This window comes from Protopterus annectens, chromosome 13.part0, assembly GCF_019279795.1.
Source record: "Protopterus annectens isolate FY-2018-M chromosome 13.part0, PAN1.0, whole genome shotgun sequence".
NCBI lineage: Eukaryota > Metazoa > Chordata > Ceratodontiformes > Protopteridae > Protopterus > Protopterus annectens.
Window position 1 is genome coordinate 255,129,455 of NC_056747.1, and position 15,060 is coordinate 255,144,514.

Below are 15,060 nucleotides of genomic sequence, written 5' to 3' on the forward strand. Positions count from 1 at the left end.
CTAAGGCCATTGGTGAGGGTAAGGCAGTTCACACAGCCTACCTTGACCTAGCAAAAGCATTAGACACAATACCCCACTCGGGCATCATAGAAAAGCTCACCAGCTTAGATGTAAACCCATATGTCAAAAGATGGGTTGCAAACTGGCTCAAGGACAGAACACACAGGGTTAGAGTTGCTGGTGCCATGTCAGACTCTAAGCCGGTCACGAGCGGTGTCCCACAGGGTTCAGTCCTGGGCCCCCTCTTGTTCGGCATTTATTTTTCTGAAGTGCAGGCAAACATAGGGGGATTGTGGCTGACAAAATTTGCAGATGACTGCAAACTGGGCACCATAATTGACACTCCATCAGACACAGACATTCTCCAGAGAGGTTTCATAGAAATGGATAACTGGTGCCAGAGCCATGGCCTTAAGCTAAATGCCAAAAAATGTATAGTCATACCCTTTGGGAAAAACAAGGTAACCCCTAATTACCACATAGGTGGTAATCCATTAAACACGGAAGAAGTTATCGGGGACCTGGGGACCCACGTTGACAGTAACCTCTCTTTCGACACTCATGTTGCCAAAGTGGTTAGGAAGACCTTCTACATTGCCCACCTGATCATGAAGGGATTCACATCCAGATCAGGAGAGGTCATTGTACCCCTGTACTCTTCACTTATCAGACCAATGATTGAGTACAACGCCCCATTCGGAATGTACCTTACCCGACACCTGCAGCAGTTGGAAAGACCCCAAAAGTTCCTCACCAAAAGGATAAAGGGGCTCAAACATATCTCATACGATGCCCGACTGAAGAAACTCCAGCTCTATTCAGTCGCATACCGTCTGCTCAGAGGTGATCTGTGCCTGACATACAAGGCCATGTCCAACCCGGAATTAATGGACATGCTCCACCTAATAAATCCTAGTCCTCCAGAGCCACGTGAGCAGGAGCCTTAAAGCTCAACACGGATATACATAGGACGTGCTGGAGGGACAGATTTATCACCCAGAGACACCCTACACTATGGAACAGAATCCCAGTCCATGTGAGGCAGAGCCCCTCACTGACTCTGTTCAAGAGAAATCTTGACGAGTGGATGGGAGATCGTAGGTTTACCCCAGGAATCATCTCTGTATCACTGCTGGACAGAGGCACAGCAAACTAATGGGTATAGTATTCCCATCCTAAGGGGTGGTGAAAGCCACACACACTCTGGCTAGGCTTATAAATGCCCTAGGGCAGATAGCCTAGTATGAACCTATGAACCTATGACCAGAGGGATTTCAACACCTTCCAGAACTCTTCTCTCAACCAGAGTTGGGAGTTTTTCTCCACAGACTCCTGCATATTGTCCTCCTTTGACCTCCTTGCAAGTATCGAAACACCCAGCATTGCCTATTTCAGTTCCCACTGGTGGACCTCACAGTGATTCCAGGGCCAACCCTTTGGTCATTGACTCAGTCGAGCCATTCTATGGATAGTAACTGGGCTAAAGGCACCGTGACCCTTAGCACAGTGCCAATTTTTTTTTCTCTGGCCTACAGACTGAGATGAAGGGAGGGGGTCCCCATGGTCCCCTCTTGAGGATGTCTCCTTTTGAGACTTACTGGAAATCTTAAAGCAGCAGGGAGACTAAGTCCACCAACCCTTCCTCTGAGGAGTCTGTATTCTTGCAGGCTTTTTGTGATTGACCCTCTACTTCTTGGGTGACCCCACCTGCAGACGAACTAGTCCAACTCATCATGCTGCGCTCATGGAAGAGTCCTGATACTGTTGAAACAGTCACCCATAGACCAGACAAAATTTTATCCCCACCTAAGGAAAGTCCACACTGGTCCTAGGGCCTGCCGGTAGACACTATGGTGGTGGCAGTGGCCACTAGGAAAGAGCTTGCCGAGGAGAGCCAAACTGTACACCCCCCAAACAGGAAGTCTCAAGTTGTGGACAGATTAGGGAAGCGAGTGTTTGCTTTATCGACCTTTGCCATTCGGTCCTTGAATTACTTGGCACATTTTACAAGGCTTCAGAGACCTAATCATGGAACTTTCCAGAACCCTAGCAGGAGCAGTTTCTGTTGAGGTACGTGACAAAGTTGCCTCACAGGTTGCGACCCTGGAATCCATATCCAACTTGTCCATGCAGTTAATCTCTCACGCTACTGAAGGGGCAGCTAGAGCTGATGATTCAGGCATTGTCATGAGATGTTACGCTTGGATGCACCTTCGGGACTTTACGGACCCTTTTAAGTCTTCCTTTCTTAACGCTCCAGTGGAAGCTTCTTCCCTTTTTGGCCCAAAAGTGAAAGTCATGTTAGCCAGGTGTGAAGAGGACAGCAAGACCCTCTCTGCCATGGGGGCACGTTTTTCCATCCCCCAATGACCCTACTTTAGGAATCGTGGGAGTGGAAAGATGTGGCACAAGAAATCCCAGGGTCCTTTCCGTGGCACGCGTGACAAGTTTACTCCCCGGGGCAGAGGGGTAACTTGTGGGGAAAAATGCACCTACAGATGCAGAGGGGGGGGTCCGTGTAACCAGGGGTCCAGAGATTCATTATCTGTACAGCCCTACCAGTGCTGCTGAAGAGTGGCCCAATTGCTTTCCTCTGGAAGCAGTCCGACGTTTCTTTCTGCACCACCCTGCCTGGCAAACAACCACAGATTCTTGTGTGCAGAATGTCCTAGCCAGAGGTTATCACATACCATTCAATATTTACCCAAAGCCAAAGACAAATTCCCAATGTTCCACCCTTTCAAAGGAAAGGAGCAGCTCAAGAGATAAGAAAGCTGTCTCAAAAAGAGTCATCCAAGCAGTGCCACCAGATCAAATAGGATCTGGATTCTACTCAAGGTTCCTTTTAGTGCCAAAGAAGTCGGGGGCTGGAGACCGATTTTGGATCTCAGCATTCTAAACAAATTTGTCAACCAAACAAAATTCCGGATGGTCATGGTTCAGTCTATACTACCCTTCCTGGAGAAAGACGATTGGATGTACTGAATAGATCTTCAGGATGCGTCTTGCCACATAAAAATGGGCAAACTTTTCAGAAGATTTCTTCGCTTCCGGCTGGGAGACAATCATTACCAATTCCAAGCGCTGCCCTTTGGACTCTCTATAGCATCATGGAAAGCAGGCTAGCAAGTATGGTAGGTGCACAGGCCAAGCAAACTGTGATAAGACAAAAAAGGAAGCCAGCACCTTGGGAGCATGAATGTTTATTAAGAAGACCAGACCAGTTTCTGCTTATTGCTTTCATCAGTGGTACATGAAATAAGGCAGTATGAAGAATGCAATATATACTCTGTCTTAATTCATAGGTTCATAGATTAGTACTAAGCTAACTGCCCTTGTGAGCCATTTTAAGCCTAGCCAATTATCCCTTGTGAGACTCAAACCCTGCACCTTGTGTTTGTAAGGCAAACACCTTAACCATTAGGCCACCCACCCTCCCTAAAATCAAATGGCCACCCACCCTCCCTTAAAATCAAATGACATAATTTCCTGACTAATGATTATTCAGTTTGATACTGAACAATGAAAATAAAATGCAATGAACATGTTTTAAAGTTTAAGCAAAAAAAAAACTTTGTTTAAACTATAAATCATGTTCATTGTATTTTATTTTCATTATTCAGTATTGGACTGAACAGTCAGAAATTGACGTCATTTGATTTTAATTAAGACAGAGTATATATTGCGATCTTCATACTGCCTTATTTCATGTACCACTGATGAAAGCAATATGCTGAAACCGGTTTGGTCTTCCTAATAAACATTCATGCTCCCAAGGTGCTGGATTCCTTTTTTGTCTTATCACAGTTTGCTTGGCCTGTTTACTTACTGTACTTGCTAGCCTGCTTTCCATGATTACGTGCATCTAGCTGGCTGTTGGTGTGAGGAGCGTTGAAGCAGGAGCCATTTTGTGGCATTCGGTGTCAGTCGAGGAAGATTCCTCATATTTGTTTTTGGATACTAACTTATCTTTCATCATTTCGTTAACTCACATGCTCACCCTGCTACAACTTTTTCTTGGTTCTCCAAAGTAAATGGGGGTCGAGAGAAAAAAACGGCATCTGCTGCCCCTTCTTTTGAACCATTTACTGGTTTAGCATTCTTTATTTTCAAACTGGTGAACGGTGATGGTCTACATGTATTTGCGTTACCAACGGGTTACCAACGCCATTTAGCATTGAGGCCGCAAGTAACACCATTGTGTTTTCAGTAAGTAAAGATGTCTATTTGCAAACCATTTTGGAACATTTTATGCATAACATTGTGCTCCTTAATATCATCACAGAGGTTGACTAATGGATTACTATTTTGGTCAACTTTTTTGATTGTCAAAGTTCGCCTTTTAAAGTTGGTCTTTGGGTATCGTTATTGGCGATTCTTACCATTGTGGCTGGTTTTCATCTTGAAACGACATAACTTATTTGGGCTGTCATATTAGGTGCAAATCTTTATGAACATAAACGTTTGTGCTGAATTTGGCAAAATTCATCTGATACGCTGGTGTATATGTGGTTCGGGACTATTACCATTTTGGTAAATCATTCAGAGTGGACAGTATTTTTCTGGTTTATATTTGTATGTACTGTTAAGAAGGACAGTGTTCCACTGGGTATGAACTAAGGGGTGCGCGACAACTGGGAGAAAGGGCATCCAGCCCACATCAGTTTAGAAAGAACCAGGGCCTAGATTCACCCTTCACAGCATAAATACAAATATGAACTAACCAATGTCAAAGAATACATTTTCTTTTAGTCTGATTACTACATAGACCAAGAGTGGAACATTTTGGACAATTTTCCATTGAGTACTGCTTTGTATTCTTTAATAAGGATTTTTGATTGCCTCATGATTGAGTCATTCTGCGCATTCTCTATTCATGACTTGTGCACATTTAGTATAGGGATTCAGCATCAATATATAGTAATTGTTATTTAGGGCAAAAGGATTTTATAATTACATTCTGGCTTATTTATTTACAGGTTGGGAATGTTTTTTCATCGCAGCCTTTTTTGCCTTGGGTAGTATTTTGTCAGTCTGATTGTTCCACAGTCCAACATTTGAACATATATTGTATTTCTATTTGGGGAAATTTGAATATGTATGCTCCTTGTGAATTTTCATGATATCTGTTGCCAAGAGGTTGTTTGTGAGACAGTTACAAACCTAACAATATGGTCTTATATGGCATCTTTATATCAATAAGTTAGCTATTTGTGATATTACTATTTATTAGGTTGTGAGGGGTTTACATTATATTGGACCAAATAAGGCACATGGTTTGACCATTGATTACTTATTATAATTAGATAGATGTTCACATCTTTCAAATCAGTGGGTCATTTATTTGTTAGGTTGTAATCTCTTTTCTGGAAGAACATTACAAATATTTGTGATCATTGAACTGATAACAGGGGACTTGGTCCTTTACTATTGTCAGAGGGTTTTCCCAAATTTTGGGGACTTATTAGTTAATGGTGATCACACAGATTTATTCTGGATCATTTGTACACGTCTCATCTAGTTTGTGCTACATATTACAGTGAACAGGTTGATTTCCCAAAAAATCTCTTTGGGTCAGAACTTAGTTTTTGAATATATAGTGTGTATCTATCAAACATATTATTGGTCTCAATTTTAGGGGAGGTTATCACTTCCCTCCTTATGGTTTCCTTTGCATTTTGAGCCATTCAGCAAACATTTGCACTTATTTGTGACTCAAAGGATTGTGAACAACATATTTGGTAAAAATAAGCCCAGGATCGGGCATATGGGGATTATATATACTTAACACCTTTGAGAGTCTGTCTGTCAGAGACGCCTTGTAGGCTTTTTATTGGTCTGATCACATCACAGTTGACTATTGAGAGGTTCACGGGTGATTGAGGCAATTTAGCAACTTATGGTCATGGATCTCAATAAACTGTTTCAGGGCCTTTGTGCAGATAAAGATGACATCCATATATTTGGAATCAAACCAATAGATGAGGGCTCAAAGAACAGCCAGTTAGATCCAGTTGACAGTTGTAATTTGCTCTTCACTCAGCTTGGTAAAAAGGTAAAAACTCTACATACTAACACCTGGCATTTAAAGCTTTTTAAAGCACATCAGGACCAAAATATTACTCCCAGGGGTTTAAGGGTCAAACTACAGCCACTAGTAAGCAAGCCAGATGACGTACTACTTAGGGATTGCAACATGGCACAAAAGAAAGCGTCCATATCCTTTGTTAATATATTAGCCTCTTATTATGAAAGAACAATTGAGGCCAACATGTGTGATGTGCAAAAAATATGTGAAGATTTGAAAAAGCACGAAGAGCAAACTAATTTCAAGGACAATCTTAGCAGACTTTCAAAGGAATTGATTATTGTGGAAAACCATTTAAAAGACAAAAAGTTAAACAAATTTTCCAGAGACATGGAAGATTATGAGAGGGGTAGGGCCTTTGAGTCACAGAGAAGCGTTAGGTTTGCTGATGGAACAAAAAATACTACTCAGATAAGCAAAAAAAAGACCCAGATCCATATTGGAAAAAGTTAGACCAAACACTGCAACTTCGGGGGAGGACTCCTCCACCACTGACACCTAATCCACACACATTAGTGATTCCCCTGATTCCAAGAGGGGTCAGAGTTCTGAACACCCTTTAGGGGTAGGAAGCACAGGGGGGGAACGTAATCACAGGGGTAAAAACCATAGAGGATCTCTTTCAATCAGTAGTGAAGTAAATGTAGAGTGCACAAATGTACACAACATTTCTAAACATGTTTTAACACCTGAATAGGAATTATTATTGAATAAAGGTCTTGGTTTTATCCCAGGTTTTTTGTGGATGAAAGCATTTTTGTCTATGATATTTTGTCATTTTGTAGAAAGCTTAATTTGAAATTGTATTTTGGCCAACAGGATCATTCTCAAAGATTGACTGAATTTCAATTTTATAAATCTAATTTCAGTTCACCCATGAACAAACATGTGGCCATTTTCCAACAGGCTGTCATCAAAGATCTACATTATAAACTAAGTTCCTCACAGATTCTTAGAAACAACTTAATAATGGCTGAACAAAAAGCTCTCTCAGATCTTAGAGCGTACTGGCATTTCCATTTTACCAGCTGATAAGGGTGGGGCGGTGGTCATTATGGACTCCAGTTATTACTGGGCGGAGGGAAGTAGACAATTGACTAACCCTCGGCATTACATTAACATGCCCACTGACCCCCCTCTGAATTTCAGAAAAGAGATTGATGATTTTTTGCAGGAAGCAGTGGGATCATGCTATTATCCGTGATAAAACTAGACAACATTTAATGGTAAAAGACCCGGGCAAACAATATCTATACTTACTGCCCAAAATTCATAAATCTTTGATGGCGCCACCGAGTAGACCCATCAGGTATTGGCTCTCTTACAAAACCATTGTCAGCATTTCTTACTGAACATTTACAACCGCTACTGCCACATGTTAGTCGGGTTAAAGGACACAACTGAGTTTTTACAAATTGTGTCTGACTCTGAATTAGAACCTCACCGTTTGATGTGTACCCTGGATGTCAAATCACTTTGTACCAGTATTCCACACTGGGCAGGATTAACAGCATTGGAATTTTGGTTAAATAAGGCCAATCTTTACAATCCAGGTTTCAACACCCTGCTCATTTGCATGGCCGAACATGTCCTCACGAAAAACGTCTTTTATTTCAAAAATGAATGTTACTGGCAAATACAAGATACAGCAATGGGGGCATCTTTTGCCCCAATATATGCTGATCTGTACATGGGATATGTTAAATAACATATATATAATGAGTCACATAACCTGTACTTGCCAGAGATTGACATATGGAGACGCTTTTTGGATGACTGTTAACTTGTATGGAAAAGAGGCAGTGATTATCTGAAGGAATTCATTGAATATATCAATGAAAACAAGTGGGGGGCTGAGTTTACTGTGAATTTTCATAAAGGTGAGATTCACTTTTTGGATGTCAAATTACAGCGCCAACCAGACAATACGTTATGCACCACTGTTTGTTTATAGAAAATATCCATAGTACAGCAGCCTGTTACACGCCTCCAGTCTCCATCCCAACACACAATTAAAAATATCCCCAAATCTCAGTTTTTGCATTTGAAGAGAATCTGTTCATCACAACAGGATTTGACACATTTTCACCAAGACTTAGCTAACAGGTTCTTAGCAAGGGGTTATAGAATACAGAATGTGAATTCGGCCATGCAATGGGCAAATAGCAAATCCAGGTCTACCTTATTACAATACAAACACACATCCAGAAGGGACAACACGGACACTTTGAAAATGGTTAAGACATTTGGTAGGAATAAGCCGTGGTGGTACAGCAGTAGCGTTGTTGCCTCACAGCAAGAGGTTCTCCTTTTCGATTCTTTGCTGGAGTGCCTTCTGTGTGGAGTCTACATGTCCTCCCCGTGGTCGAGTGGCCTCCAAAAGACATGCGTGAATGGGTGTGACTTCGCTGAAGGTTGGGCGCCGAGCTGGCAACTTGGCACCATAAAAATCTACAGCCAATCATTAGTGGACTGGAGTTCCGCTGTGGCGACCCCTAACTGGGAAAAGCCGAAAAGACAAACAATAACAACAACAAACAGCCTCTTTGACCGATGTAATTGAGAAACATAGTAATATTTTGAAGGCAAATAAAGAATTGTGTGACATTTTGGGGGACAGATGCTCATATTCCTTCAGACGGGGCAAAACACTTGGGTCCTATTTTTCTCATTACAAAAAAATCACTGATCAGGATGTTGTTGACTGTCAAACAACATTAACAGGAGAGAGACCGGTCTGTTCATACCCTTGTGGACACTGTACCTTCTGTAAACATGTCTTCAAAACACAATCATTTACTAGTAAAAATACCGGGCAAGTTTGACATAAATTTGTATGCCAATTGTGGAACAGACTGGATTATATATCTGGCTACCTGCGCTTGTCAAGCCTTTTATGTGGGGCAAACTTCCAGACATTTTAGGTGTAGGATGTCACAACATCTAGGAGACATCAGAAATGCAAGAGCCACTAATGCTTTATGCACTCACTTGTTCATCATACTACCAAATTCGCCTTCACCGTCATTGACAAAATATTGGGCAACAGATCTTTCAAAACAGGGTGGCATGGCATATTAAACATGAAGAAAAAGAAATGGATCATCAAATTAGGGGGTTTATTCCCACCAGGATTAAATGACAAACTGTAGGATTTTGTCAGTATCTCCTTCCCTTTCATGGGTCTTGATACAACTAATGCATAGACAATTTTACAGATCTAGTTTAACTAATGAATAAAAGTAAAAAGAAAAAACTTTTTGTTTAAACTTTAAATCATGTTCATTGTATTTTATTTTCATTGTTCAGTATCAGAGTGAATAATCATTAGTCAGGAAATGAATCCATTTGATTTTAAATAAGATAGAGTATATATTGCTGTCTTCATACTGCCTTATTTCATGTACAACTGATGAAAGCAATATGCTGAAACCGGTCTGGTCTTCCTAATAAACATTCACGCTCCCAAGGTGCTGGCTTCCTTTATTGACTCTCTACAGCCCCCAGAGTGTTCACCAAATGCATGGCAGTAGTAACAGCTCACTTGAGACTGCAAGGAATCAGAGTGTTTCCGTACTTTGACGATTGGCTCCTTACTTCCCCCACCAAGCATCTACTGGTTACAACCTTAAAACTACACTCTGACACTCGCAGAATACCTAGGAATCTCTGTAAACAAAGAAAAAATCTCTTTAAACAAGGAGGAATACAAGTTGATTCCTTCTCAAACCCTGGAATTTATAGGAGCAAATTTCAATACCCAGTCTTGCCTAGTCTCCCTTCCATATCACAGATTGGAAAGACTGAGGTCCCAACTCCAGGAGATATTTCTCTCAATAGAAAGTTTCAGCTCGGGCTGTCCTCCAACTTCTAGGATCAATGGCGGCATCATTTTCATTAGTTCCTATAGCAAGACTGCACATGCTTCTTTAGTGCCTCGTACTAACACAATGGTACCCTTCACATCATTCTATGTCCTTTTATATCTGCATAACAAAGCGATGCAAACTAGATTTAACTTGGTGGATGAAGCCAGAGAAAGATGTGTGGCATCATCCTTTCTCCCCATCATAACCCAAAGCCATAGTGACCATGGATGCTTCTCTGATGGGGGGGGGGGGGGGGGGCTTTTTCAGGATAAGACGGTCCAAGACACTTGGTCAACTATAGAGGCCAACCTGCATTTCAGTGTCCTAGAACTGAGGGCAGTGCTTCTAGCATTGCAAACATTCCACTCTGTCCTCCTGTCGTGGACAATTGCTATCCAGTCCAAGAACGTGTCCGTGGTCTGGTAAATCAAACAAGAGGGAACCAAGGCCTACCCATTGTGTCAACCATCTATGAGAATTTGGCAATGGGCGGTAGCTTCCAACTGCTTTCTGATTGCAATGCACATTCCTGGGAGTTCCAACGTGATTGCAGACAAACTGAGCAGATGCATCTTCCTGCCTCACCTAGTGGTCCCTCAGTTCAACAACACCGGCGAAGATCTTCAGCCGTTGGGGTCAGCCTTGCGACCTATTCAGCTCTCCACCAAATCAAACATGCAGCAGCTACTTTGCCCTAATCCCCTGCAGGGGGAGTCCCCGAGGAACGCTCTAATACACAATTGGCCCACGGGACGTCTGTATGCTTTCCCTCCCCTTCTCTTGATCCCACAATTTCTAAAGAAGGCCCTTCGGCTGAAAAGCAGAGTAATCCTCATCACACCCTACTGGCCCTGACAAGTTTGGTTACCCTTCCTTTGGCCTCAACTAGTATGCCAACCATGAATTCTGGATTCAACTCCAGAATTGATCTTGCACCTGCAGGGGGTGGTTCACCCAAACATATCCAGTCTCAAGCTGACAATTTGGTTTCTCCACTTTCAGTAATTTCCAGGCAGAATAACCTTACCTCCCCAGTATATAACATTCTTCTGGCTGCACATAAACCATCCACGAGGAAAATCTGTTTTAGCAAGTGGAAGAGATTCCTTATTTGGTCTCGACAGAGAGAACTAGACCCTTGCTCAGCTCCTGTTAGTGTGGTTTTGGATTGTCAGAGCTTCTTCATTCAGGAGCAGCAGCCTCCACCATTAGAGTACATTTGGCTATCTCAAACTTCCATAATGGATTCCAAGACTCATCCTTAATCTCCCATTGTCTCTGTAAAACCTTCTTGAAAGGGGTCTCACATATCAGACCACCCATCAAAGAACCAATCTAGCCTTAGAGTTTAACACTAGTACTGCAGTTCCTGACATGATCACCTTTCGAACCTGCTGCCACTTGCAATATAAAGTTTTTATCTTGGAAATCAATATTTTTAGTAGCCATCACCTCAGCAAGACGTATATCCGAGCTTCAGGCCTTGTGCACCCTTACATGGTCTTTCGTAAGGGCAGAGTATCACTCTGGACTATTCTTTTCTCCCCCAAGTTATTTTAGAATTGAAAATTAACCGGGCAATTGACCTACCAGTCTTTTTTCCTAACTATTCAAACAAAGGAGAATACTGCCTTCATTTGCTGGATGTGCATACACAATTAATTACAATTTTATCTAGCCGGAGCTAAATTGGTACGTAAATCAGACCAGTTGTTTGTTTCCTATTCAGGCCCTAAATTGGTAAACTCTGTTTCTAAAGTGACCTTATCAAAGTGGTTGAGAAATTGTATATCTTTTGTGTACCAACATAATAAAATTCCAGTACCGAGCAAGGTCAAAGCACACTCCACCAGATCAGTGGCGACTTCTATTGCTTGCCATTCAAAGGCTTCAATGGATGATAACTGTGCAGCTGCAAATTGGGTTACCCCCTCATACTTTTATCACTCATTACAAATTGGATTTGGTCTCCAGGGGGGAGAGCATCCTTTGGTTTAGTGGTACTCTGGGACATCCTTCCATAAGGGCCTCCCAGGGCATAAAGTAGTTAGGGACTCTGTCCCATCAATAAGGAATGAATGAATATTAACATCAGATGAAGTTACGTTCTTACCATAATGTTCCATCTGTGTTGTTCATCTTCAGTCATTCATTGCATCCCACCCTTCTTCCCCTTCCACTGGTCTCCTGGAGGGTCTGGATTTGGTCCAAATCCTGCGTTAGGGGATCTGAGGTAACAGGGAGAGGGTCACTATGGGTAAAGCTTAGCTTGAGAGTTTTTTATTTGGCTGGCACGAGCTTGTTATAAGGCCCGACTCTGTTCCGAGGACAAAATTGACACCCATCAGCAATGAATGAATGAAGGTGAACAACACAGATGGAACGTTATGGTAAGAGCATAACTTTTTTTCTCTCACTCTGCAGTAAGAGCGCATTATCTTAGAAGAAATTTCAGCACTAGAAAATAAATGTGTGCATGGTAAAACTTGCCAAACTCATGAATAAGTGGCTACCATGGGTACTATATAAGGAATAATAGTATGCCCACTAATTAGTAAAAGATAGTATTGGGAGGATAATGAAGATCAACAGGACACCCAGGTCAGTACCAAGGATAGCTAAATATACAAGTGATCTGTGTGCATAGTAAATTAAATTATTCCTTAAAATGATCTTGCATTGTTTGATTGTATGATTTAAATGTCATATATGTATCTTAAGGTTTTATTTATTACTTGTTTGGAAGAGATTGTGTGTAAATGCAGAATTGAGCATAAAATATAAAGTTTCTGAGGCAAAAAGTACTTTCACTGTAATGAACATAGTAGTGTTTCATTCTGCTGCTGTCAAATGCAGCCACAATCACAACCACAGTTACTTTTACAATGTGGGAAAAGTCAATGGATCATTGTGCTGTTAGCAGTGTATACTGTCACCACTGCCACCAAGGGCATTAGTATCTGATATCCTGCCAGTAAAAATAAATAACTGCAGAAGAAAAAAAGTTGCTGAAGGTAAGACCTAGCAGCCCTACCCATCCTGATGACTGTAACTTTAACAAGAAAAAAATAATAGATCGTTGCTGTGAACAGTGTGTATTTTTTCACTGCCTAGAGATATTCTAGTACTGTCTGTCTTCCAGTAAAAGCCTGCAAGAGAAAGAACATTCCTAAAGATTAGAGCCGTCATATATTCCACCTTGATCCCTGTTGTTATAATAAGAAAAATGAATGGGTCACTGTTGTAGGCAGTTGATCCTTATCTGCAGATATACAGGTGTCTGGTGTTCTGCAAAAAAAAAAAAAAAAAAAGCTGCATGAAAGAAACCATCCCGAAGATAAGAGCTGCCACACATCACTATCCCCAATCATTGTAATTATTACAGAAAACAAATGGATCACTTCTGTAGGTAGTGCTACCATAGTCCACAGATGTCTTGGTATTTGGTATCCTGCTTTTAGAAGCGCTTTTTGCTGTGGTCATTCACAGCCACATATAACCCAACCCAACCCTAATTATTACAATCATATTAAAAAAAATAGTGGTTGCATGCCATAGGTAGGTACTAGGCTATTGACCCTTGGGCCTATATAAGCCTATCCAAAAAAGGGTACCCTGGCTTTCGCCACCCAAGAAAATTATTTTTCTGTGCGCCTGTCAAGCAGAACCACAGAAGTGATCCCCGGGCTGAATTTCCTATTTCCCATACAATCATCAAGATTTTTCTTGAGTGCTAATGAGGACCTTTGTTTGATATGGATAGGTAGTTTGTTCTAGAGTATGGGAAGTCTCTGGCACAGGAATCTATCCCTCCAGCATGTTCTGTTTATTGTGGTGACAAAGTTTAGGTCCCTGGAGCGTGTAGCTTGAAGGGATTGGGATTTCTTTAAGTGGAGCATGTCCAACAGCTCTGGGTTTGACATAGCTTTGTATGTACGGCAGAAATTGCCTCTGAGTAGGCAATATGCAACTGAGTAAACTTGGAGTTTTTTGAGACTGTCTGCGTAGGGTGTCTGTTTGAGGCAGGTAGTCCTCTTTGTGAGGTATTTCTGCGACCTTTCCATTTGTTGATGTCTTGTGAGGTACATACCAAAAGGGGCTTTGTACTCTATAATGGGTCTACTGAGTGATGAGTAGAGGGGAACAGTGACCTCTTTTTTCCTGAATAAGAAACCTTTTGTAATGAGGTGTGCCACATAGAAGGATTTCCTGACTACTGTGGCGATGTGATTATCAAAGGGGAGAGACTACTGTCCACCTGTGTCCCAAGGTCTCTTATCACACTTTCGGTGTTAAGTAGACTACCGCCTATGTAGTAGTTCATGGGTACAAAGTTTTTACCAAAGGGGATGACAAGGCATTTTTTGGCATTGAACTTGAGGCCATGGCTTTGACACCAGGCTTCTCGCTCAGTGAAGCCCTTTTGTAGGATGTCCACATCGTTAGGAGTTTTGATTATGGCTCCTAGTTTGCAGTCATCTGCGAACCGTTAATAAAGACCTTTTGTGTTAACCTGTACTTCAGAGAAGTAGATACCAAACAGGAGAGGACCCAGGACTGAACCCTGTGGTACTCCACTTATCACTGGTCTGAAGTCGGATTTGGAGTTTGCTACCCTCGTCTATGTTTTTGGTAACTGGTTCAAAGAAATCTATCAGGTTTAGGAGACATGATCTGCCTTTTACAAACCCAGACTGGGTGGGGTCCAGTGTTTGGAGATTACCAGTGTCTTTGTTTATAAGTTCCATGATGATACGTTCCATGGCCTTGCAGACCAAGCTCATCAGGCTAATGGGACGGTAGTTCCCAGGGTCTGTGGTGGCTACCCCTTTGTGGAGTGGGATAACCGTAGCTGTGATGGAATACAAATTGGCTTGCTATGTCCAATTACTATACAAGAGGAGGGGGTTCATTGGGTGCATTAATTCAGATCTTTGATTTCCTGTCTTAACTTAATGTCACTGCTGATTAGGATAAAGTAGGAAGTCAGGGAATGAATGAATTAATAAACCTTATTTTATTGCAAGCATTTCCAGCTTTAACACCACAACATGTTCAGGCGTCAATGTGCATTAATGGATTTTTCACCTGAAAATTTCTTGT

At 41.7% G+C, this 15,060-nt stretch overlaps 1 protein-coding gene across 1 annotated transcript in view; it reads left to right on the forward strand.

Annotated features, from left to right (window-relative positions):
• Nucleotides 1-15,060, forward strand: part of SBNO2 (strawberry notch homolog 2) — a 2,660,605-nt gene that overhangs the window by 1,149,074 nt on the left and 1,496,471 nt on the right. Inside the window, exons 15-16 of the mRNA XM_044053813.1 lie at nucleotides 8,389-8,416; nucleotides 13,500-13,515. Of these exons, the coding sequence (XP_043909748.1) occupies nucleotides 8,389-8,416; nucleotides 13,500-13,515 (44 nt within the window). The remainder of the gene's footprint in view (nucleotides 1-8,388; nucleotides 8,417-13,499; nucleotides 13,516-15,060) is intronic.